The 27,810-nt window shown below is 33.3% G+C and overlaps 1 protein-coding gene across 2 annotated transcripts in view; it reads right to left on the bottom strand.

The window, feature by feature from the left end:
- clcn7 (chloride channel 7) overlaps positions 1 to 27,675 on the bottom strand; it is a 31,034-nt gene extending 3,359 nt beyond the window's left edge. Inside the window, 24 exon segments of one of the 2 annotated variants that reach the window (NM_001077537.1) lie at positions 352 to 432; positions 2,636 to 2,812; positions 2,904 to 2,963; positions 3,051 to 3,183; positions 5,634 to 5,719; positions 5,874 to 6,001; positions 6,177 to 6,228; positions 6,338 to 6,510; positions 10,454 to 10,547; positions 12,856 to 12,997; positions 14,659 to 14,719; positions 14,809 to 14,863; positions 15,054 to 15,170; positions 15,266 to 15,330; positions 19,116 to 19,209; positions 19,293 to 19,376; positions 19,455 to 19,517; positions 20,302 to 20,382; positions 21,659 to 21,768; positions 22,504 to 22,636; positions 24,686 to 24,751; positions 24,955 to 25,020; positions 25,516 to 25,590; positions 27,484 to 27,675. In NM_001077537.1, the coding sequence (NP_001071005.1) occupies positions 352 to 432; positions 2,636 to 2,812; positions 2,904 to 2,963; positions 3,051 to 3,183; positions 5,634 to 5,719; positions 5,874 to 6,001; positions 6,177 to 6,228; positions 6,338 to 6,510; positions 10,454 to 10,547; positions 12,856 to 12,997; positions 14,659 to 14,719; positions 14,809 to 14,863; positions 15,054 to 15,170; positions 15,266 to 15,330; positions 19,116 to 19,209; positions 19,293 to 19,376; positions 19,455 to 19,517; positions 20,302 to 20,382; positions 21,659 to 21,768; positions 22,504 to 22,636; positions 24,686 to 24,751; positions 24,955 to 25,020; positions 25,516 to 25,590; positions 27,484 to 27,588 (2,301 nt within the window). In that variant the 5' untranslated portion in view covers positions 27,589 to 27,675. 2 annotated transcript variants of the gene reach the window in all.
- Positions 27,676 to 27,810: the final 135 nt, after the last annotated feature.

Raw genomic sequence — 27,810 nt, 5'->3', positions numbered from 1 at the left:
TTATACTAATTCTATTTGTTAATTTATTATTTTGATGAGGTTTATTTAATTATCATTAATTATTATTATTATTTATTTGTTTTGTTCTTACTGGTTATATGTTCCTAAAAAACAATAAAAACAAAGCATAAAAAAGAAAGAAGATGATTATGAAAAAGAAAAAAAAATCTACTTGTATTTTTCCTTAAATCCAGTGAATGAATTCTTTACTCATTTAATTGCTTTAGACATTAATATTTTAAAACACCTTTATAAAAATTGGCCCCCTTATAAAAACAGCATTTAACTGAACAGCAATGAAGCAGTTGTAAGAGAGACAGAGGAAACTCTAGAGAGAGAAGAGAAACTCACCCTGTTCTCATTATCAACCACCACCAGATGTCGGAGTCCTAGAGCCCGAAACAATTTAAACACACGGGGGAGGGAAGTCTCCTGAAAGCAAATATGAAAGACAACAGTTCATACTGCACATGCGTAAATCACACAGTCAAGAAAACTAAAATACACTTCCTGGTGACTCTTTCCTGAAGGTAATTAAAAAAAAAACAGAAATCCATCTTGTAATTGTCGATAAGGAACTGTTTTCAGTAGGGTGTGGTAGTGGAGTTCTGGTTATTGCTCGACACAACATACAGTAATTTCATACCTGGATAAGCTGAAAACTGGAGCTGTTCCAGTCTCAACCTCAATTTAATTTTAGTTACTAAAAATAGATAAACCTGCTCTAAATGGAATGCAACAACAAAAGCTATGATTGGTTGCTGCACATATCATTCAGCTGGTATCTCTGGGGTGGTAATGGACCTACTTTAATTGCTTAACTTTTCATATTTGTATTTTTCATGCACATTTTGTCCGTAAAACCAGTTATAGCCAACCTTGCTTTTAGATGAAGAAGAGTTTACTACACAGAAAAACAGTTTAAACTGGGTTTAATCAGTCGATAATGACATTGAGATAATCGTTCTGCAATAATGACAGCTGCTTGCTTCGCTTAATGAACTGTGGCTATAGTAAAACCTGGACTTGAATTTACATCACATAATAACATGTTTTTACTCCAAACCCATCTCAAAACTACAGTAGAGTGTTTGAAAGTGTGATATCTGTGAGAAGATTTGTAGTTGTGTGCTTATTAGTCACACCAAATCAATAAAAGTAGTTAAACCTTCTGTTTATTCAGCAACAGCTATTTGGTTGTTGCTAAAAGGGATACAGCTGCAGCCAGAATTGAAAGAGAATTATTAATATTCTCTATTAAATTACCCATTAAATTGTCTTTTATTAACATCTACCCCCATACCTAGCCTAAACATACTCCTTAAAGTAATGTTAAACAGTAACAATAATGAGAATTATTTACACAGTTTATCAAATTACCCATTGATTATATTTTATTAAAATCTACCCCCAGCTAAAGCTACCACTCACAGTAATGTAAACCAGTAATTATTGACGTTCAGTAATTGTATTGTTGTAATAATAGAAATAATTCTTGTTATCTTTTGGCCACAGCTGTATCCTTTATCCTTTAACCCCACCCTTTCCCTGGGTTTCTTCATGTGTTTTTGGACAGTTCAATTCAATTCAGTTCAAGATGTTTATTTCTATAGCGCTTTTACAATGGAGATTGTGTCAAAGCAGCTTATCATAGAAGTTTTAGTAAATTGAATATGTGTCAGTCCAGATTTCAGAGTTGAAGTTCAGTTTAGTGTGGTTTAAATTGCCAAACATTGAAGAGCAAATCCATCCATGCACAGCTATACAAGTCCCAAACAGGTTCTTGAGTTTGCGCAAAAGCCTTTGGACTAAATTTACTACAAATCACACTGTGCCTTAAGAAAATGTGCATGACAATTGCAGCTTTGCTCAATTGCATTTGTGATTTCAATTCGATTAATCGGCCAGCCCTATTTAAAGATATCTGTGTGCAGCTAAGCATCCCCATGAGTGCAATAAGCAAAGTGTATGCGCATTTTGGATCTGCCTATAGGTGCATATCACTGCCATGCCCATAAAAACAACAGCAAAAAAAAAGCACCTCCTTTTCAGATCAGCATGTCGATGGCTGCACAAATGCACTTGCATATGCATGTTTTCTGCAGGTTTCACTAAATTAAATTTAAGACTTTTTAAGACCTTTTTAGGACCATTACGACTGAAATGTTAGACTTATACAGGGCTAAATGATAATACTTTCTTTTTCGAATATCCCAGTTAGAAAAGATTTTCACTTGTCCAATCAAAAATTATAAAAATTTAGTACATTTAATACATTAAAAAATTTTGTATTCATTTCATAAATATATCTATTTACAAATCTTTTAACCCTTACCAAGGATATACCAAAACATAGCTGTCAATTACTTCAGTTTACAATAAAAATTATTTAATAATAAAAAAATAGGTCAGGTCAGTATCCTTAGCAGTAAATAAATAGAGAAGGTTTTTAGATTTAAGACATTTTAAGACTTTTAAAGACCCTACGGATACCCTGATATAAACAACGTGAAGCAAGACATGAAAATGATACCTGCACTGGACTGAAAATAGCAAAACGCTGTGTCATGCCTGGTTCCGTATTAAACAACATGTTTCATGAAAAGTGGTATCTGAAAAATCAACTTTAACTAACCTGAGGAACAGTGTATGGCGTTGGGTTCATGAACTCGGTCAGGTCCATCATACACTCCCTCTCATCCTGAGAGACGTGGATGGACTGAATAGGAGGGAAACGTGGATACGCGTCTCTGAAGTCCTTCAGCTGTAGCTTCCTTTGGCTGAAACGTGAAGATGCTCTCTCCACAAACACCTGACGTCGAGACAGAGGCCTCAATTATTAAGATTATTCTATAAAATGAGATTGAATGCCAAAAATGTTGTAAAGATTCACTGTTTCTCACCTTATGTTTGAGAAGGACAATGAGCTGAGAGCGGAGAACAAGCCCACAGAGTTTGCTTGGCTGTGAAAAGACAATGGTCGAGTTTAATCATTACTGAAATCATAAGGAATGACAGGATGTGATGTCATATTTTCATGATCATGTCACCTCGTCAATCTCAGTAACATGGGTGACCACTGGGAAGCCATTGTGATTGGTGGAAGTGTTGCTGAGGACATCTACAATGGTTCCGACCTTCTCTATTCTGTTGAAGCAGGTGACTTGAGAACTCATGACCTCTCTGTAAGAGCACAGCAATACACAAATCACATTCACTACATCAGTGTTTTTCAACCACGTTCCTGGAGGACCACCAGATCTGCACATTTTCCATGTCTCCTTATCCAAACACACCTGATTCAGATCATCAGATCATTAGCAGAGACTGAAAGAGCTGAAAGGGTGGAACAGATAAAGGAGACATCCAAAAAATGCAGTGATGGTGGTCCTCCAGGAACATGGTTGAGAAACATTCACAACATGACACACTCAACCATTGTTATTTTAGTACTAGTTATGTAAGGAATAGCTGGCATTGAGCCACTGAATTTAAATGCATCACCTCATGTGCATGTTATTACAGATGTGCACCATTATTTTCAATAACTGAATGGAGAAAACTTAATTATTTCACTTTTACAACGGTTAGCAAACATAACCAGAGGGAAAGTGAGAGACCAAAAAAAAGAGAACTATAATTTAGACAACTATTTGATTGATAAAGTCAAAGTGGCACTGATAGTTAATAAGTAAACAATTTTAATAATTAATAAAATGCCATTTTGTTTATAAATACAGTAAGTTTAATTAGATTTTATTTATTATATTTTGCAACAGTTAGCATGCTTTTTAGCCTACTGTTTAATAATTGGTGTGCGATGGCGCAGTGGTTAGCACTGTCATCTCACAGCAAGGAGGTCGCTGGTTCGAGTCTCGGCTGGGTCAGTTAGCATTTCTGTGTGGAGTTTGCATGTTCTCCCCATGTTCATATGGGTTTCCTCCGAATGCTCAGGTTTCCCCCACAGTCCAGACATGCGGTATAGGTGAATTGGGTAAGCTAATTTGTGTGTGAATAAGTGTGTATGGATGGATGCTGTGTAAAACATATGCTGGATAAGTTGGTGGCTCATTCCGCTGTGGCGACCCCTGATTAATAAAGGGACTAAGCTGAAAAGAAAATGAATGAATGAATGAATGAATAAATGAATTAGCTTGCTCAGTGTCTTTGTGTGTGTTTTGATTCGTTCCCTGTTGTTGGCTGTGAGGACTTTTCAAACACTGCCTTTTCATACACACTTTTATCAGTATGTGTTTTTATCATTCATTCATTAATTTTCTTTTTAGCTTATATTCCCATACACACTTTTTGTCACACATAACCTACTGTACAGCCAATTTCATTCATTCATTTTCATTTCAGCTTAGTCCCTTTATTAATCTGGAGTCGCCACAGCTGAATGAACTGCCAACTTATCCAGCTTATGTTTTACGCAGCGGATGCCCTTTCAGCTCCAATCCATCACTGGAAACATCCATACACACTCATACATTGCGGCCAATTTAGCTTGTTCAATTTACATATAGCGCATGTCTTTAGAAAGTGGGGGAAACCAGAAAGTGACACAAACACGGGGAAAACATGTAAACTCCACACGGAAATGCCAACTGATCCAATTTTAAATGACTGTATTTCAGTTAGCTAACTTCTAATTTAATTCCGCTTTAATTAGTTTTAATCCTTTTATGTAATATATCTTTTGGACGTCACAGTGGCTCAGGGGTTAGCACTGTTGCCTCACAGCAAGAAGAACGCTGTTTCGAGCCTCGGCTGGGTCAGTTGGCATTTCTGTGTGGACTTTGCATGTTCTCCCTGTGTTCATGTAGATTTCCTCTGAATGCTGCGGTTTCCCTCACAGTCCAAAGACATGCGCTATAGCTGAATTGGGTAAGCTAAATTTGCCGTAGTGTATGAGTGTGGATGCAAGTTTCCCAGAACAAACATATGCTGGATAAGTTGGCAGTTCATTCCACAATCCATAACAACGCTGCAGTGAGTGATTAATGTATTGCAAGAGACAATATATCATCAGCTAACTTTTGGTAGTTTATTTAATATCTGAATTGAGCTGAGCTCATTTGTTTAAAAGCTATAAAAAAAAAGCTTAAATTAAATATCATTCATAGATGTATTTTCCATATTTATCTGCATTAGGAAACACATTGTATTCTTCAGATATTAAACAATTAAAGCCAAGACTTTGACAAACATCCACAAATTAAGATTTAAACTGTCGCAATGAGATGATATTCATTTTTTTTGTTTGTTTAATTAATAAATGTTACCTACTATAAATATTACTATAAGTAGTGACTTTTTATGAACATAATTTTGTATTCATAATTAATGGCATTGTCTTGCTTTCTAAATAAAATATTCAAATAAAATAAATATTACAGGGGACTAAAATCAAGATTTATCATGAGAAAAATTCATATCAATCAACAGCAACGCCATGCTTAAAAACCTTCAGGTGACTAAATCGATTAATACATTTAACAAGTTAAACAACACATTATGACGTTAAAATTCCTTTCTCTGAGTTATTAATAAGTATTACGTTGCATGATTTCATGAATCATGTAAAACCCCAGTCAATATAGAGTCCAGTCATATGACATGGGTGTGGTTACCTGGCCGTCAGCCAATGAGACGTAGGAGGAGCCTCCCAGTGGAGGAAAGGAACACTCTGCAGCTTAATATGGATGTCATACAGGCCCTGTGAACAACAAAAACCAGTCGAACAAAAACAAACATCCATACATGACTAATGCTTTTTATCTTGATTCCCTTAAAAAAACACACACACACCAAAAACTACTGGAAATTCAAAGGGTTACAAAAACATCCATTCCAGATATTTTGTTTCTCACCTCTACAAAATAATCCCCAACAATCTTGGCAGTCATTAGCACAAGCATGATGGGAAAGCCATAGGTCACATTCCCAGTGGCTTCTACCAGAATAACTGTGAGACTGAGGGTCATTCGGACAATGCCACCTGTCAGAATAATACAAAAAAAACAGTCTTTGTTATTTGTCGACTTTGTTACTTCCTTCACGGATTTCAAAGAGCTATAATAAACCACAGGACAACATTCTTGCTGCACTTCCTTTAAAGAATATCTTATTGACATTAACATGATGCTAGAAAACTGCTGTAACTCACAACTCACCAAGTTGGGCTGCAGCCCCGATCAAAGCATATTTCCCAGGGTCTGCCCAAATCTGTGAGTTTGGAAAAACAGAATATTCCAGCTCATTTTATTTCTTTATTTAGCTTATTTAAGGTTATAAAAATATAGTAGGAATGACGCAAACAAAATGCTGTACTTACTGATTTACTGGTAGTGATGAATGACAAAAGTATCCCAAAGAGTCGACCCCAGGCTGCACCGATAAGCAGAGATGGGATGAAGACTCCTGCGGACACGGTCAAACCATACGTCCAGACCGCCAGGAGGAAATACGCCAGGGTAAAGACACCCAAAGTCATTGGGTTGTACGTTCCTAAGCAAAAAAAGGTCCCAGTAAATTTACAATGTTTTTGTTTTAGATCAAAACTAGCAAAAACACACAAACAAAAGAAAAAAGCAAACAGACAATTCAGAAACTCAACAAATAAGACACAAACAAATGCAGCAACAAAAGAACAACTAAAACAACATCCCGAAGGACACAAACAATGACTAAACAAAAACAAAAATAAAACTAAATACAAAACACTTAAACAAAGCTAAACAAAAAAACAGCACAAACAAAAATAAAATAAATTTACAAACAGAAAAACTAGTTTGCAAAACAAAATTATTAAAATACTTGAGTTAATCTAAACAGAATAACTAAACATAAAAAAGAACAAAAACGACAATAAAACGTTGTAAAAACAAACAAACAAACAAACACACAAACAATTAAAGAAAAAAATAAACAACTAAAGAAAAATCTAAACAAACAACAACAAAAATCTGACTAAGAATGAAAGAAGTGCTTGCACAAGCAATGGTCAATCACAATGGTCTGATTTGAGATGCTAAAACACTCTTGGCTCATTACTCTGAATGAGCGCTCTGTTAAAATCAAGCACTCCGACTGTAGAGGGCAGCACAAGCCCAATGGCACAAAAGGAATATCAGTAACATTACTGCAAGTCATTTTAGTTCACATTGAAAGTAAGTTTAACCCTATATAAAACATAGTGATGATGTCAGCAAATGATATAACCCCGTTTCATTAATCCGGTTAATAGAATACTATTTTGAGGCATTACCAACTGGTCCTTTTGGTTTGTCTAGACTTTTTCCTGTCTTCCCCAAATTTCTGTAAATGCACTGAAGACATTACATCCAGACCAGAACTGTATTATTATTTTAATTTATGCAAAAGTTTGTGCAATATCTGTTTGAACTGCATTTTTTGCGCAATCCAATTGCACTGTCCTTTAGTATAAATTGATGTTTATATTGTACTGCAATGAGGTATATGCACACAGAATTTTAATTTCAGTCAGCCGGGCCCAGAGCTTCTGGTGAATTGTCACCCCATACAAAATCGCTGCGTTTAACATCTGATTTATTTAAAAAAAAAAAAAAAAACGGTCTTCACTGCCTGGCAGAGATATGGTATAAAGTGGATATCAGACCACAAGACAACAAGAAGCACTGCATTAAATTATATTTTTTACAGTTCATCTAAAAAAATCTAGCTGTGCATATAGCCTTTATTTATATTAGTTGTTTATTCTTATATTTTTTTAATCCTGCTGGTCTAAGAACTACTAAACAAACATCACTGTTTTACTTACAATGACTATAAATTAGTTTATTTAGAGATCTAAAAAGGAACGGTAAAATGCACCATTGGCACACAAACAAGACAAATATAACAACTCAAAATATTAGACAAAAAAAAAACATCAACAAAAAATAAACTTTAAAATACTAGAAATTAACAACAACAAAAAAACACACACACAAAGATACCTTAAGCAAAAACAAACATATTTTTAAAATATGTTTTAGAAATATGCATATATATTTATATTTAAATAGAATTAAAATCATCTATGTTCATAAGTGCATTGTGCTAAATTATACATTTAAATGCAAGTACAGTGCTCAGCATATTTAAGTACACCCCTCATAAATCTATGTTTTAATTCATATTTTTAATAGGAAGCTATACAATATTATATTTGTGCATATACATTAGATTACTCAGTACTGAAGCCAAATCTGGAGCTTATCAAACAAAATAACCTACGATAACTGTCCAAAAACTAGTACAACCAAACTTATATGTTAAAGAAAAATATTACATACAAATTTTAAAAATAGGAAAAATCAAGAGAAGCAAAATGTTTTTGCGAAATTTTGCTTGAATTTAATTGTATTATCTTTCAATTTCTAAATATGTTTGATGATTAACATATTATTTTAATACATTTATCTGTTTAATTAATCTGTTTTGTTTAAATTAACCAAAATACACTGCCTATATTCAATCAATTATGCTGAGCACTGTATGTAGTATTTAATGGCACTAAACAACGCGGGACTAAAAAGATTTAACAGAACAACAAAACCGCAACATTTCAAGACAGAAACAACTAAACATTGAACTAAAACAACTTTAAAAACATGCAAGAAAAAGAAGAACAAAATCTTCTTGTAAAGATGATGATTTAAAAATGTGTTTTCTGTCATGATAAACAAGAGAGTATTGATCATTTATTCTACAATTAAAATGACAATTATTAAACCCCCTTTTATTTATTTTTTAAAACATTTCCCAAATGATGTTATCCATTTAACTGCCACACCAAGAAAAAAAGCAATAGAAACATTTTCGAATTGCATTTCTTAACTCCTAATGTCGCTAGTTAACACAATCAATGCTTTTTTTTATCCCACAATTTCTAAAATATTAGCCTTAACCAAACGGTTGATATATCGGTTTATGGTAAAAGTACTGGAATTAATAAATATTATAGGTGGGTATAGATTAATAATTTTTTTTATCTAGATTAATCTAAACATTTTTGAATTCTAAATCATAGACATAAGCTATACAATATTGCAGATTCTCATTTAACACAGTAATATACACATTTTCTTGTTTTTTTTTTCACATTAAAATCAAAATCAAGTGAATTAGTGCAACAAGATTTTGTTTGTTTAATTTTTTTGTAAACCAGCAATGCTTTGTAGAGTGAATCATTATTAAAAACAGCAAGGAAATTTTCACAGTATGTCTGATAATATTTTTTCTTTTGGAGAAAGTCTTATTTGTTTTATTTTGGCTATAAAACAAATAATAATATTTTATAATATAAAAAATATTTTAAGGTAAAAAATATTTGCCTCTTTAAGCTCTATAGTTTTTGGTTCGTCTACAGAACAAACCATCGTTATGCAATAACCTGCCTGGTTAACCTAATTAATCTAGTTAAGCCTTTAAATGTCACTTTAAGCTGTACTTAAGTGTCTTGAAAAACATCTAGTCAAAAATTATTTACTGTCATCATGGCAAAGATAAAATAAATCAGTTATTAGAAATGAGTTATTAAAACTATTATGTTTAAAAAAGCGTTGAAAAAATCTTCTCTCCGTTAAACAGAAAATGGGGGAAAAATAAACAGGGGTCTAATAATTTAGGGGGGTTAATAATTCTGACTTCAATAGTCTGATAGTGTTAATACACAATTATTTTGGTGTGATCTTTTCTTTTTTGTTAAGCAGAGTTCAAATATTGCATTGGAATTCAAAGAAAAAGATGTTATTTTTTATGAGAATACAGTTGACTTCAAAATTTGGTATATTGTTAATCTGTTCATCATATATGGATATTTTTTTATTCAAAAATGTAAATAGCCAGTGAAAAAAAAATAATTTTACTCACTTTAAAATAGAAATAGGTCATTACATATGTACGATAAAAGAAACAGAACGGACAGAAAGCAAAAAGAACAGTAAATTATCTTAAAGCCTTAAATATTCTCTTTGAATAATTGTCTTTTTTTTCGTTTTCTTTTAATATTGTATTTATCTATTTATTTTGATGGAAATTTAGTTATGTTATTGCCCTTGTATGTTCTGTCTTTTAAAATTGCAATAATAAAAAAAATGGACTGAACGAAATACAAGTGTTCAGTGTCTGTGTCCCAGAACTCTGGGAAAGCAATCAAAGATGGCTTTTCTCCAGAGCGTAGGAAGACTTTTGCTGCCTGTTAGCTGGCTGGCATCCAGCTTGTAACTCTAAATCAGCTTAAATCCTTGGCAGACGCATGCAAACACACACTACAAGCATGCAGACACACCGTACAACAATTTGAGAAGTGTTGCAACGGCCGTCAGGCATGATGTTTCTGAATGCACGTCTGATAAGGTGTCCAGTCCACACGCATTCCCCGAACCATCCACACCCAACCAAACACACCCACACAGAGACACACCTGGAGGGTTGTGGAAGAGGCTCCTGACGCTCCGCTCGGGTGTGTTGAAGAAAGCCGTGGCCATGGCGTTATATTCACCATCAGCGCAGAAGAGCTGCAGATTGAACAGTTTGACCAGTCACGTTTCACGTTGGTATTTCAGGAGATATTGATCTTTGCTCTAGGGCTGGGCGATATTGGAAGAAGATTCTCATGTGCGTTTTGTCAGTAAAGCCAGTTCTAGTAAACCTCCAGCACGTGCTTTCAGACAAGGGTTCCCATGGCTCATAAAGTTTTTAGAATCCCATTGAATTTTCAAAGGGCTTCACTGCAAAAAAAAGCTTTTTTTACTTACATTTTTATCTTGTGTCTAGTGCAGATATCTAAAAATTCTTAAATCAAGAAGCATTTTCTAAACAAACAAAACATATTGTCTTTTTTTTTAAGAAATAATATGCCAAAATTAAGTGTTTTTCCTTAAGACAAGCAAAATAATCTGCCGATTGGCTTAACAAAATTATCTTGTTTTCCCTTTCGACATAAGATTATTTTGCTTACCCCATTGGCTGATTATTTAGCTTGTTTTAAGTAAGAACTCACTTAATTTTATTTCTTAATACAAGAGCATATGTTTTGCTTGAATGCTTGATTTAAGAATTTTTAGATATTTGGACTAGAAACAAGATAAAAGTAAGAAAAGCTTTTCTTTTGCAGTGTATTCCAGACATTAAAAGTCAGGGGATTTTATATTTGAAGAGATCAGATGCAGAAACCTCTAAGCACCGTCTGAAATGTTCTTCTAAAATGTGCATTTTTCCCAACATCCTATGTTTGCATTGAGTTATTTCAATTTAAAGGGTTTGAAAAGAACATATTTTGCAACATAAAAGTGAAAATACTGAACCTACACATGAGATACAGAACAAAATACTAATTTTAGAAGAAATTTTCAGTCGGCATTTAGAGGCTTTTGCATCTGAACTCTTCTTTTTTTTTGTCAAAGTCATGGAATGTCAAGTATCTTCAGAAAAATTCAGACTATTAGAGCCTAAAATGCCTGATTTGGCAGCTAATTCTCTCAAAATTAACAGCAATATTTAGGACATTTCTTGCTGTCAAAATATACACAAATGTACACCTTAATTCATCATTACTCTGTAATTGATATTAAAAAAAATCACTTGGAGAAACTGTTTACCTCTTACTCCATCATATTTCATACATGGACTGAAAATAGTCAAAATAAAAAAAAAAATGTTAAAATCTTATTACCAAAATAATTGGAGATAAAAAAAGAGAAATATCAAGGGTCTACAGATGAAAAATAGCCATTACTAGCTAATTCTGGCACATTTTACAGTAATGTTGATTGACGTGCATTGCCCTTGTTAACAAAGAAAGTAAATTAATTAAAATCGCAAGCTGCTCTTAATTTTGCACCATTTGGTTCATTTTTTGTTCAATTCAGCAATCACAGAATCAGTCCAACTAATCAAGGTGCTCAAGACAACTAGAGACTCTTAAGTAGGTGTGAGTCGGAGGTGGTTGGAGTTAAACTATGCAGAGCTGTGGCCGTGCAAGAATTGAGTTTGAGACCATTGATTTATAGTAAAAATAGCACATTTTATAACGTTTTTACTCCAAATGCACTTTACAACTTCAGTAGTCTTTGAAATAAAACTAGAGATGCAAACTCACCAGGGGTATAAAAAAGGGTGACAAAATTATAATTCCCTCTTATAAAACCATAACATATAATGTATGGATACTGTATGTGTGTTTTGTCAGAAGACTATACATTCTTATGTAATGAACCTACCATTTTCTACATTTTGTTTTCTTCTGAGACAACTTTAACACATTAATATTATAATTATTGTGATAAATGATAACATGTTGGGCTTCTGAATAAACAGTGTTTAATTATGTTAAAATGCAGATGCTAATACATAAGCGCTGACCTTTGATTTGCTTGTATTCCTGCCCAATACATAAGAAACTAACAACAAAGAATATGATTTTCATAAAGTGTGTTGGTATGCATGTATGAATAAAACACAGAGCTCTAAGTCAAACGGCGGGGAACACAGTCAGATTTCATTAGCACTAGTTGTTTGGAGTCAGCTTGGGGTGTACCGGCCCAAAGTAGCTAAAGTTTTCACCCCATGTAAATCCTTCTGTAAGTTGATTCTGTAGTCGTTTGATTATTAGTCTTGCTGAATCATTTAAAGCATTTAAATCTTCTGTTTATAATGAGAGTGCCCTTTGGGCTTTGAGGCCACACAACTATGCTTCCCAGACAAGATGTGAATGACAATCGTAAATTGGCCATTTATTTTTGATTAATCACCCAGCCCTAGTATGGTCATTTCAGAGAGGTCTGAATACAAGTTAAAAATCTAAAGTATGAATATAAAGAGAACCTGTAGAGGATATTCTTCAGTGTGGTCCGGTCCCAAAGGCTGGCATTCGGTGGAGAAATAGATCATAGCAAAGGAAACCGTAGCAGTGACAGCAGCAACCAGCATCGCCTCCATCACCTGCAGGCACGGTCGGTGGATGTACCTGAGACATTATGCATGCTGTTAAAAGGCTGTCCTTGTGAAATCAAAATTTAAGATTGTTTTGCTAGCTCACATTGTTATTCTTAAGGTGAATGCTGAGCTACTGTAGTTAATGATCCAAAAAAAGGTTTGCTTCAATCAGAGTCTTATCAATTGTTTCCATGTTTGCAGTGGCAGTCATTCTCTGTTGACGTAAACTTTATGGCCTCCATAGCAATTTTCTTAATCACACTCATCTTACTGTTAGTTTGCTATGTAAGAATGATTCGCAAAAAAGAAGCCCCGCCCTCTATTCAATATTCAGTTTCAGGTGGAAGTACATCAACACACTGGAATAAACGTCTCAGCAATTTTCAATTCACGCAGACTTCAATATCTGAAAGGGCCAATGTTAATTTGGGGTCCAAACTAGGTAAATACGCAGGTTGCCGGATTGAAGACACCAATAGGAGCAAACACGCCTGACAGTCAAGCCTTAAACACTGTAGCTTATGTTTATGTTTGTAATAAATTTATTGTTTGAAAATTTAAAATAACTTTGAACCTGCAACTCATTTGAGAGGCTGCTACTGTCCTCTCAAGGTTGCATTTTTGGCCACGGCTGCATACATTTAGACAGCCTTCAAGACTGAAATGAAATATGCAGTGCTTCTACCAAGGCAACCCAGGCTGCTGAAATATAATTGGGTAAACTGTTTTGTTCTGTGTAACTTCGACCACAGTCCAAAAAAAAGAATTTCAAAAGGAGAAGTAACCACAGCACTTCAGATTATCTGCAAACATATCATTATTTTAATGCTTTAAAAGAGTCTGAAATGTACATATAGCTCCTTTTTAATAATACCAGTTTTACATGCTTTGAGTCTTTGTTGAAAACTGCAGAAGTTCCTGCTGAATAAAAGTATAAATAAAACATAAATCAGCCAATGATCCAACTGAACCAACCTTTTAAAAGGATAGCGAAGTCAATTGACTGAAAAAGTCAACGGCTTCGTTTCCAAAATTCTTTAAAATACCTTCTTTTGTGATGAACAGAACAAAACCTCAAACAGGTTTGGAAAAAGTGAGGGATGAACAAATGCTAACAAGCATGTGTCTTTATGCACTTGTAGGCTTCAATTTGTCATGAGGGTGTAACCCAGAAATGTGACACATGACAAGTGATCGATGAGTGAAAGTTATCCGAAACATCCCAACTGCTTCTGCTTAGTATTACACCAAATTAGTGACAAACATGCCAAACATTTAATATACAGCTATATACACTTGTAACATCACCAGTATAACCAATAGGCAGAAACCATGAGTAATTTATTCTCATCAGTGAGGAACTAACAATGCTTGAACTGTTAAAATCACATTTAAATAAGCGGACACTTCTCAACCACTCAAGCCACTTCTTTAACAAGAAGAGGGCGGGGCTTATCGATAAAATTTATAAAAATGATTTGTCTTCACTTTTATGGACTTAAAAGTCAAATTTGTTTTATAAATAGATCCTCTGTAAGTGTTTTTACTTCCATAAAAAGGCTAAAAAAAATAGTGGAAGCGGTGCTGTGTGGATGCAGCAAGCCCAGCTTTACATAAAACAACATTTGTGCTCTCTAAGAATGGCAAAAATAATACCCATAAATTATTATGAACAATAGCTGGTGATCATACCTTATTCTGAAAATCGTTAGCCAATAATTGAGGACATTAAATAATGCTCCAAGCATCCCTCCTGGAAAATAAAAATGAAAACATTTTAAAAGTTATTTCCATCTTATATTTATTACATTTTATGCAAGGATAAAGTGATGTTCCTCTGACCTAAAGCTCCCATGATGATGAAGAGAGGAATTTCATATAAATTATACTGCACACTCTAAAAAAGGGACAGAAAAAGCACACAGTAAAATTTCATGACTCATGAGATTTTTAATAATTTCTAGTGACATGTTTGAAAGCTTCAAGGGTAAAAAAAATGATTTTCCTTGCAGTGTAAAAAGTTTGCGTCAGCAAAATGGGAAAGAAACCTTGTCAGAGTAACTGAAAGAGATGGAGAAAGAACTTACATCACTGTCAAAGCGGCCAAAGTTAATGAGACCAGGACTGGACAGTTCTCCAGGCTTCTGATGGTAAATGCTCAGGAAAAAGTTCAGAGTGAAGGAAGAGACCATTGAAGCGAAAAACTAAATCAAAAACAAACCAAAATGGTGTTTTTTTTCCCAAATGGTGGCCCTTCTATAACTGAATGAAAAATCAAGCCAAGCTCTAAATCACTCACAATTCTCCATGTCAACAACTGGTTCCAGAAAGATGCTCCTTCCTCTAAACTGAACAAAACCCCACCTGTGCCAAAAAAAAAAAAAAAACAATCAAAGATGAATCCTTCCAGGGCAGATTAACAGTCTTGGAACTTTTATTCAGTATAACAAAATACAGATTTTCATGGACTTAAAGCTACAACTATGTATTAGGCACTTTAATATGCTTTATTGTGATTTAAAAGAGGCTAGGGCCAGAATTACTAAACAAAATTAGCGTAAGACCATTAACAGCACTGATGGAAGTGGAAAGTTCTGTAGGTGATCTACTGACGAAGCTCAAATTAAAGAACACAAACGCAGCAGATCATTTCCATAATTACCAACACAATCTACTAAGAGCAGCACAAATTAAACAAGATGAGGCTTGGTAATCGATATGTTCAGCCTTCAGAGGTCCTATTTCTGCATTCTTCCTTTTTCAATGACTGTCACAGAATAAACAGTGTCAAGAACAAATAAGGAACAAACTAATATTTGTGGCACACAACTGACCACTGCAAACCTTACTTGTTGCACTATTCATTTAAAGAAATAGTTTGACAAAAAAGGAAATTCTATCATCATTGGTAACCTTTTACTTGTTACAAACCTGTTTGATTTAATGTTTTTCTGTTGAACACACACACAAAAAAAGATATAAAAAATGGATATCTGCATCCATTAACCCTTTAACTGTTTGCTCTACCAAATGGTTGGCCACATTTTGACTGTTTTAAATAATAACTGTTAAAGTCATTTAAAGTATGACTGTTTTAAATAATGGTTTACACACAGCATTGTTGGTTTAAAAATAAATCAAACAAACAAAATCCTGGTGCACTACTACACTTGATTTGGTTTTATTGTAAAAAAAAACAAGAAAACATGTTAATTGACAATTTGAATTATTTAATGGCAAATCTTAAAAAAATGAAGATAATTTAGCATTCAAAAATGTTTTGTTTTGATCATGTTTTTAAATAAATTGATCTTACACTTCATATTCTCGATTTTTCATAGTATATGTATTAAGCCTGGTACTTTTACTATAAACCGACATATCAACCATATGGAAGAGGTTGATATTTTAGAAATTGGTGTTGAAAAAAATGCATAGAGAGAGTTAACTAGCGACACTTGGTTTTCCTACTATGGAATTCAATGATTACAGGTTTCTAACATTCTTCAAAATATCTTCTAGTGTTCAACAGAAAACAAAAGAAACTCTAAAAGGTTTTGAACCACTTGAGGGAGAGTAAGCTTTACATTTTTGTGCAAACTATTCTTTTCAATCATTTTTGAAGAGTTGATAAACAGGTGAATCAAATTTTGTAAATCAACTCTAGAATATCAACACTAGACTACAAAACTGAGCTGACTTCAGTTGAATAATGGCACTATTTCCTTCTGTAGAGTTGCTAATAGCTAAATTAAGCAGGTTTCATAATTTGATAAACTTGCCAGTATTAAACTACACTCAAAAAACGATTTTTGCTGCTTGTTCAAACTTACTTAAGTTTTTTCAATTGACAGCTTATTCTTTTTATGTTCAATCTACTTAAATTAGTAAAACGATCAAATTAACTAAATCGATTTGTGTTGGGACAACATGAAGGAACTGTGTGACATTGTGTACATTTTAAAATTAAACTGAACTAACACTGATTTAGTGTGACGCAGTGGCGCAGTAGGTTGTGCTGTCACCTTACAGCAAAAAGGTCGCTGGTTTGAGCCTCGGCTGGGTCAGTTGGCATTTCTGTGTGGAGTTTGCATGTTCTGCCCGAGTTTGCATGGGGTCCCCCCACAGTTCAAAGACATGTGGTACAGGTGAATTGGGCAGGCTAAATTGTCCATAGTGTATGTATGCGTGCGAATGAGTGTCTGTGGGTTTCTAAGTGATGTGTTGCGGCTGGAAGGGCATCGCTGCGTAAAACATATGCTGAATAAGTTGACTTTTGATTCCACTGTGGCCCAGATTAATAAAGGGACAAAGCCGAAAAGAAAATGAATGAATGACTGAACACTGATTTAAATTAAGATGAATAATAAAAACGCACGCCGAGCAGCATTATAGCTGAAGTGAGTTCAGTTTAGAGTTATTGATCATTCCGCCACATTTGCATCATTATTGAAATAAACTGAATTAACAATCAGCTCAATTAAGTGGAACATAGAATATACATTATAATCTTGTTTCCTCTCTGAACAACTCTGAAACATTAACACAGCTCTGGGAAAAAAAATGAAGAGACCACTTTAGATTTATTATTGGTTCTTTGAATTAGCCATTTTTGCTATTTTTTTTGAGTAAAATGTTAGTTTGTGTGATATTTTATATAAACTGAAAACTCGTTAGGGCGACACGATGGTTCAGTGGTTAGCACTATTGCCTCATAGCAAGAGGGTCGCTGGTTCGAGTCCCGATCTGGTCAGTTGACATTTCTGTGAGGAGTTGCATGTTCTCCCTGTGCTCGCGTGGGTTTCCTCCGCATGCTCCGGTTTCCTCCAGAGTCCAAAGAAATGCGCTTTAGTTGAACCGAATTATTTAAATTGGCCGTAGTATATGTTTGTGAATCAGTGTGTATGGGTGTTTCCCAGTAATGGGTTGCAGCTTGAAGGGCATCTGCTGTAAAACATATGCTGGATAAGTTGACGGTTCATTCTGCTGTGACTAGACCTGATGAATAAAGGGACTAAGCCACAGTTAAATGAATGAATGAATCAATGAATGAGTGAATGAATGGGGTGAATGAATGGATGAATGAATGGATGAATGAATGAATGAATGGATGGATGAATGAATGAATGAATGAATGAATGAATGAATGAATGAATGAATTCATTAATTAATGAAAACTAGTTTGTAAAACTTCAAATCATACATTTTTCAGAAATTAAATATAGGTCAATATAAAATATACCATATTTTCAGATCTTGCATAGTGTAAAACAACAAAAATGTAATACGTACAGTTGAAGTCAGAATTATTAGCCCCTTTTGAATTTTTATTACTTTTTTTATATTTCCCAAATGATGTTTAACAGAGCAAGGAAATTTTCATAGTATGTCTGATAATGTTTTTTCTTCTTTTTTAAAAACATTTTGGGGGCAAATTTATTAACCCCTTTAGTCTTTTTTTTGTTTTTGATAGTATCCAGAATTAACTATCATTATACAATAACTTGCCTAATTACCCTAACCTGCCTAGCTAACCTAATTAATCTAGTTAAGCCTTTAAATGTCACTTTAAGCTGTACTTAAGTGTGTTGAAAAATATGTAGTAAAATATTACTTACTGTCATCATGGCAAAGATAAAATAAATTAGTGATTAGAAATGAGTTATTAAAACTATTTTGTTTAGAAATGCGTTGAAAAAAAATCTCTCTGTTCAACAGAAATTGAGAGAAAAAAAAAACAGGGAGGCTAATTATTCTGACTTCAACTGTATATATATATATATATATATATATATATATATATATATATATATATATATATATATATATATATATATATATATATATATATATATATATATATATATATATATATGTGTATGTGTCTGTGTATGTTTATGAATGGTTGAAAGGATGAATGAATAAATTAATGAATGAACTGGATGATAACTTTAAACTGGTCTTCTTATTTTTTTCCTGAGCTGCACTATTATTTTCTTATTTCCGTGAACTAGCTTTAAAACAATATGCGTTTTATAAAACAGTACATATAATATCACTTCATAATAACAACAACAGACTCATAACTTCTATCTATCTATCCTATGTAAAAACAGAGATTTTATTAAATGTTTGTCTCATCATCTCACCAACAGGAGCCCCAAAGGCAGCAGAGACTCCAGCCGCTGCTCCTGCCGACACAAAGTCTCTCTTCTCCGTGTCCCTGCGGAAATACTCGAACATCTGCAGAAACAGAGATTTACAGTCAGGCTCCATGTTCACTGAAAGATTCAAGCAGACTCTAAACTACAGTGCAAACATCTGACCTTAAAATCTTTTTTCAGTGACGTGCTCCTGCCTTGAGAAACTCCCGCAGCCACCACTGCTCCTGAGTGAATCATAGGCCCTTCCTATGAAAAGAGAGCAGATGATGTGTCCAAATGTCAGCTTAAAGTCCCATTAACTCTCTCTGGCTGATGTTATTATACCTTTCCAACAGCAAGACCTCCAGCCACTGAGCAGATCACTCCAAAGACCTTTACCACCAGAGTCTGTGGATGTCAGCAAGAAAATTATTGGAGGTCTCTTTTTTTACGATTGAAATTCACGTTATTTTGCTTTTCGATAGAGGAAAAGAACATACAGTTGAAGTCAAAATTATTAGCCCTTCTGTGAATCTTTTTCAAATATTTCCCAAATAATGTTTAACAGTGCAAGAAAATTTTCACAGTATTTCCTATAATATTTTTTTTCTGGACAAAGTCTTTTTGTTTTATTTTGGCTTGAATAAGATCAGTTTTGAATTTTTTACATTTAAAGGTCAATATTATTACCCTCACTTAAGCTATATTTTTTCAGTAGTCTATAGAAGAAACCATCGTTATACAATGAATTGTCTAATTACCCTACTTTATCTAGTTAAGCCTTTAAATTTAACTTTAAGTTGTATAGAAGTCATTCATTCATTTTCTTGTCGGCTTAGTCCCTTTTTTAATCTGGGGTCGCCACAGCGGAATGAACCGCCAACTTATCCAGCAAGTTTTTACGCAGCGGATGCCCTTCCAGCCACAACCCATCTCTAGGAAATTATATAGAAGTGTCTAGTAAAAAATTATTTACTGTCATCATGGCTAAGATAAAATAAATCAGTTATTAGAAATGAGTTAGTAAAACTATAATGCTTAAAAACATGTTGAAACAATCTTCTCTCCTTTAAACAAAAATTGGGGAAATGATATACAGAGGGGCTGATAATTCAGGAGGGCTAATAATTCTGACTAACTGTATATAAAATACATCACCATCACACATCATATATGAACCAAAAGACATCACCTTAAGCCGAACAACACGAGGAACCTTTACTCCATTCAGATAGCATTTTATTTGAGGGATTCCACTTCCTGCAGCAATGGGCTGTGAAAAAATAAATAATCATCTTCAAAGAAAAATACCACATTATTTACAAAAAAAAAACATACTTATTAGACAGTAAGGTTTTTGAAAGAGGTTTCTTTTGCCTGCCATTTATTTAGGACAAAAATTCACTAAAACTATCAATATTGCTGAACATTATTTATATAGAGAGAAAGACACAGATACACACACTAAATTCTAAATTGTTATAAATAAATCCTAAAATGTTGATTTTTTTATATACTGTTTATTGTTATTAATTATCATTTAATACTAAAATGTTAATCATTTAATATGATATTAAATATTGTTTTTGGTTTTATATCAATACTACTATGTAATTTGTTTTCATGTAAACATCACAAATGCTTTGGCAATACATGTGTAACATTTGACATGTCAATAAAGCAAGTTTGATTTGTAATTGAAGTTAAAAGAGGAAGAAAGAGCTAGAGACACTTTAAAACTTACTTTTTCCTTTGATGGAAACTCAATTATTCATTTTCAATGTGGCATGATCCTTTATTCATCCTAATAATCTGATTATGAGCTCAAAATGTTTTGTACTGTCAATGCAATTTTTTTCACTACTTTTTGACACAGAAAGTTTTAAAGAAACTAAATAAATTCATAACATTAGAAAGTCATTACTGAACGTTTTGATCAATTTAATGCACTGTAGCCGAGTAAGGTATTAGGTTTTTAATAGAAATAAATAATAATAATCAATTACTAAATCACAAACTTTGGAAGTGTGTGGTATTTATTTAAATTTCTTACATTTCAAAAAGTTGCAGCTGGCAAATATTTTAAAAACTAAATTTAAAAATATAGATTTTTTATGTACTAATGCATTATTATAATCCAAAGTTGTGCTTGTTAATATTAGTTCATGCTAACATAAACAGCTATATTTCCATTAACTGATGTTACCAAAGCTCAAACAAATACTGCAATAATGCAATGTTCATTGTTTGTTTATGTTAGTAAATGCATCAACATCAACTAATGAACCATTATTTTAAAGTGTTGCCGATTATTCTTACAGTATATTCATTTTTCTTCCATGTCAAAAGAAACCCAATAAATCCGTCAACGTGCTGGATTTTGGGATACAGCATCCAGCAGATAATAGTCAAATAAAACAGTAAGAGTGGTATGCTAGCATGCTAAGACAAACACAATCAGTTTCTGCTTTGACAACACTATAAATAAAAAGAAGAGAAGGAAAGCAGAAGCCACTCAAGGCTCAGACAGGCAGACAGAAAACACTCACCTCAAAAAAAGCAACAATGATTGCACCAACCATCACGAAAGCAGAGTTCAGCACTGCCCACAGTATGAGAGAGAGGGACAGGCCACCGAGCTCTGTGAATTTCTCAATATCTGGACATGTGATTAAAGAAACTTGCACAATTGATTAAAACTCCATACAATAAAATTTAAATAAATGTTCTTGTTTTTTCTTGCTGTGAAAAGAAAATAAATTAGCAAGTTACTTTAGTACCTTTGGTAAGAAATAAAAAAAATACAAAAAAAAATACAAATAAAATAAAATAAAAAGTAATATAAATAAATAAATAAATAAATTAATTAATTAATTAATTAATTAATTAATTAAATAAATAAAGTGGAAAATGGATCACTAAGCTTATCTAGTAAAGGCAATCTACTTTTAAACTAGTATTCAATTATTATGACTGAGCTATATTTTTTCATTATATCATGAATATGATTTATGGCTTCATAAAATTAGCTCCTGATTTTAATAACTGTAGCTGCTCTAAAGAAGAGGTAATACTAACATTTTAGTTTAGTTGAGTGCAAATTGAAACAAACTAATTGGACAGATGACATTAAATAAAACGTCAATTAGATTAAACGTTTCCGATCCGTCCGCAATCTGATTTATGGCCAAATTATTCATGTAGCCTCAATGATAACTGATTAGACAAAAGTCCATATAACAAAATGTAAACGGAATGCATGAAATTACAGTGTGAACCAGTTTTAGAACAGCAGAGTATTGGCTCAATTGAATTAAATTAAGAGCAAATGCACCTCTATGACTCCCTCATGCGAGTAAATGATTATTTCAGTGGATTGTACAGGGAAGGATACTCAGTTTGACTGCAAAGTACTTAAGTCCTGCAAGGTTCTCCACAGCAATGTCTATCAAGCATGCGATGAGACCGGTGAGTAAACCAATCAAACCGCAGATCACCCATCGTGTGATCTCCAGGCATCTAAAGCCCTGTGGTTAAGATCGAGAAGCATTAAATGTTAATCCACAAATTACTAAAGCATAACAAGAAAAACAGACCCTGTTCTGCGAGTATGCTGAATAAATTGTCTTTACATGGAAACAGCTTATCAGTGACTACAGTTCTGATAAGCCTTAACATATAGATGTCGAATCAAGTCAATACTAATTCTGACACAACAATGTTCGGCATAGTTTTGTGACTCTCAGAGCTAAAATGAAAGCTGCTGCTCCTTGAATAATTTTCTGTTGCCTTTGAACACATTGATATGTAAATTGAGCATATTTATTGCACTTTGACAAATCAAAAGATCAGAAAAAGTCCAAGCATTTATCTTCCTGTAGACTCTCTAAAAAAGAGGTTTAAATTATTAAATAGCATTTTTGGTTTTTGGAGAAACAGAAAAGCACAGCTCAGCAGTGTACAACGCGATTGTTTCACTATCTGGTTTTAACACTAGACACGGAAAGAGCTGCGCTATGAAATCCATTCATTTCAATAGCTACGTTTCCATCCACCTATTTTTATGCACATTTTGTATATGTGCATAAAAAAAAAACAGTTGATGGAAATGCCAAGATGGTGTGATTTTTTTGGTGTGACCAAAATTAACTGTTATTGTTAACATGTATAAACTGGAGAAAAAAAAAACATTTTGTCATGAAACTTTCATTTTGAACTCTGCTATATTTAGATATCATGATAAAAATACAAATGATAAGCTGTGCTATCAGTTCATTACAGTAATGTTTGGTTATTAATTCTAAAGAAAATAAAGTGATTTCAAGGATTGAGCAGATACTGTATGTGTATGCCAAGGCCTAAAACCTAATTTAGACAGTTTGCTGTTTTTATTTATTGCTTTTTTTAATGAATTTTAACAAAGGCTAAAAATTCAATTATCCAAACACAGACACCGTATTGTAATTTGATACATTTGTAATGAAATCTTTGATATGAGCAGCTCAAGATAACCATATTTTCAGTAATCATTATTTTTATATTTGATAAATAAATACATAAAACATTTATTTAAAAATAAATACAAAATATTTTTATATTACATATTAAAAATACAGTTGAAGTCTATTAAATTTTTCTAATGATGTTTTAACAGAACAAAGAAAATTTTCACAGTATGTCTTATAATATTTTTCCTTCTGCAGAAAGTCTTATTTGTTTTATTTCAGCTAGAATAAAAGCAGTTTTAAATTTTTTAAGAATAATTTAAGGTCAATATTATTAGCCCCTTTAAACTATACTTTTTAATAGTCTCTAGAACTTGCCTAAATAACCTAACCAGCCCAGTTAACCTAATTAACCAAGTAAACCCTTTAAATGTCATTTTAGACGGTATAGTGTTTCAAAATATATCTAGTCGAATATTATTTATTGTCATCATGGCAAAGATCAAATAAATCAGTTATTAAAACTATTGTGTTTAGTAATGTGTTGAAAAAAATCTTCTCTTCATTTAACATAAATTGGGGACAAAAATAAACGTGTTAATAATTCAGGGGGGCTAATAATTCTGACTTCAACTGTATATATTATTAAACTCTTCATTTTTGCTGTGAACTACTTTACTGTTCAGTAATTTCACAGTGATATTGAGCAATTCATTTATTTTATCATTTAAATTAAGCTTTAATTAATAACAACAATCATAATATTGTTATAAATAAATGTCTATAATATTGTTATATATTATATTATTATTAAAATTATCATACATCAAAACATGCATGACCAGTACATTTTAGTACACTTTTTTTTTTTTTTTTTACACTAACTTAAAAAAAAAGCACAATAAAAATGAAATGCCCATAAGTCTGCCTCAGCTTTGGGAGGGTAAGCATAAAGCATGAACCACACACTCATTCTGTAGGCCTCTGTCAACCGTTATGGCTGTAAACTCAGAACGCACTTTTCACAGATTATGATCTGCACATGATCCAAGTTAACCGTTAAGCTTGTTCCAAACACAGTTGAACATCTCAAACCTCTACATGAGTGTCTCTTTAATGAGCTTTACTGACCATTTGACTCATCCGTCTCTCCTCCTCCAGAAACAACTGATTCTCACTGTTATCATAGTCAAGACTCTGAAACACAGAAAGCACAAGGTGTGAGATTCAACACAGCTCCTCAAAGATACTTATATGTATTAAAGCACACAAGTATCATTTCCACTGTGGTTTTTAAGTTAATTTACAAAATAACCAACCATTTTTTTCCAAGGCATCCCTAACAGAGACTCAATTGAATGAAAAGAGGGTGACTGAATGTCAGGAGTAGATTCAATTACCTCATATTTCAGAGACAGCAGCTTTTCGTTGTGAGGGATTTCCTTCGGTCGACTTCTTATAATGTCCTGTGCGATTTAGGAAAAGACAAACTGAGAATGAACAGCAACATACAGTCATTCAGTGCTCACATAGTCAAAATAGCACAGCACTTTATTTAGCTACAGCATCTCTCTGCAGCATTGAGCAAACGTGACCTCAGGCCAGCAAATCGGAAACATATTCTCACAAATAATGCAGTACATTCATTGCATGCAATTTCCAATACAGTTCTTTTTCTCCAAAATGCATGCTGACGTAACTAAAGAGTCAGCCATTTTCCTGAGTCTCTTGCCAAGAATGGCCCATTTTAGAGGAGATTTAGATCAGACTTGTGTGTTAATACAATATGCAAATCATAAAAACTACAAATAGCTCAAAGCAAGTACTGAAACAGCAGCTCTAAAAAAAAAAAACTGAAGCCACCTTTTTGGCCTGGACTGGACTAAAAGCTAATATGTTGCCCATCAAGTCTTGTCGTTTGACATTTATATATTTATATTGGTGTTAAACTGTTTTTTTACCTCTTCTGGTGTGATTTCCTCCTCAAGGTCCACAGTGCTCAGCCTGCCTATATGAAATATACCTCCCCCGGATAACTATGAACCAAACACATTACACTTATCACAAGTCTAATTTACTCTACATTTAGAGTCATTTATGTTGCAGATTTATCTTGTACACAACAGTATATTGATGAATATATTGGTCTTTTTTGTAAATATTTAAATCTACAGTTAATGATTGTTTTGGTGCTGGAATGTGATCCTTAAATAGTCTTTTAAAAATGTCAACAGATGATTTGGGAACACTTTTTTTTTGATGGTCTTGTTGAGTATTAGTAGTCTGTCTGCTTAATATCTGCTGATACTGCTCCTTCAACAGACATTTAACTGCCTATAAGAACATTTGCAAGTGCATGCCAACTTACACTAAACCCAACCTAACAGTCTACTTGTAATCTAATGAGAATTAGTTGACATGTAGATGCAATGTAACTAAAATTCAACAAACGGAAATATACCAGACGAGATTTTTACTGCAACACTAAATGCCAATTTAGTAGAGAAATTCTGAAAATCATGGCAAATTTTTAGTAAAACGAATTAATTTCTTCTTTTTTGTTTTGAAGCAAACAACAAAAACAACATCAAAACATATATACTGTAATGTATGGCTACATTTATGCTTTTAAACCCTGAAAATCCATTTAATCTTTAATGTGCAACATTATCTTATGACATTGTCATTTGGTATAAAATATATTTGCTTTAAGATATTGTTATAATTTCAGTTTTGTGCTTTTTCTAAATGAAGTACTCTACCACAAAGCAAGGCACCTTAAGCCGATACAGCAATGGGTGTAATCATTTCTAAATATGCCATTGATTCAATCAGACATTCACACTGAATGTATTGTAGGTCAAAGGTTGTTTGCCGTTTCTTAGCAGAATAAGAGGGTTAACAGAAATGGGAAGTTTAAAAATCCAAATATCCAGAGTTGCAAAACATTCCTCAAGTTATCACCAGACACAAACACAGGGTTAAAACAAGGGTTTACCATCCTAATAACCGGTTTAAGAACCAGTTTTGTTTCGCTTTTCTTTTATTAATTAGAAATGGGACAATTACCAGTTTCTAGGTTTACTGCGGTTTGGAAAAGTTTTAAAACCGCTAATATTTTCTGTTATACTGTTAAAAAGGTATATGTAAGGGGTTTTTTATGTGTTGTAAAGAAATCAGTGTTTTTTAAAATATAGACAGCAGAAATCAATGACTTATTAGAATAATTTAGCATAGAGGTAAAGTTAGTTTTATATTCACACATTCGTTGATTTAGAAGTCTCTGTATTGTTTACCATGTTACTTTGAATATTCGATCGGAATTAGCATGCAAGTGTGACTTGAAAACAACAATAACACTGTTTATTTGACAGTAAACAATGTTGTACTTTGATAGTCATTGGCTGCTAATATGATTTCGCTATTTAGAGTTTGCAAATAATACTTTTATGAAATAGCATTATTAAGGGGAAAGTATGAATGTGCGAACATAAAACTAACTTTAACTTACCTCTATTAATTTAGCCTGCCATTTTAACTGTTCCAAAATATTATAAATGTATGGTATATTATAAATGTTATAAATATTATAAATGTATGGGATATGTATATATTGTGTTAAATGAGAGAAAAAGTTTTGGGTTTATTTTACCCAGACATTTTTGAGCAGTCATCACAATACCGTGACACCGTAGTATTTTTATACAAGGTTATCATACAGTCAGAAAGTTAAACCGGCCCATGCCTAACTGCATGACAGGCTAATGCAAGTGACCATCATGCTTTCTGCGTCAACACGCTAGTTTCTCATGCTTAGCAATCATGCTTTGTTTAACAAGCAGTGCAGATCTTTCATATGAGCAGAAGTCAACACATTCCAGATAAGGTTAGCTCTGTTATGTTTGTGGTATGCCTGGCCTGTCTGGTACCTGTCTGTTGAGTTTGCTATCCTCGGCTCCGTTCAGCAGCGGTGTTCTCTCTCCGCGGTCATCGCCTCGGCTCGACCAGGACACTTTCTTCGTGATGTTGGCCATATTTACTTTCGTAAATAAAGATACATCAAACCTGCTAAGCAGAGAACTACTGCGTACAGTTCTTCCCCATGACTAACAATCATAAGCAATCCCGTGACCAGAGTACGGAAAGCTTGAAAGTCCAAAACAGAAAACGGAAGTCTGGGAAATGCAGTTCACTTTGGGTTGTGTCGCGTGCGATTGTCCAGATGGGATTTTGCTCATATCTTATGTATTATATTT

The sequence above is a fragment of the Danio rerio genome, chromosome 3, assembly GCF_049306965.1.
Source record: "Danio rerio strain Tuebingen ecotype United States chromosome 3, GRCz12tu, whole genome shotgun sequence".
Lineage (NCBI taxonomy): Eukaryota > Metazoa > Chordata > Actinopteri > Cypriniformes > Danionidae > Danio > Danio rerio.
The sequence above is the reverse complement of the archived record's forward strand: the minus strand, read 5'-3'. Positions and strand labels throughout refer to the sequence as shown.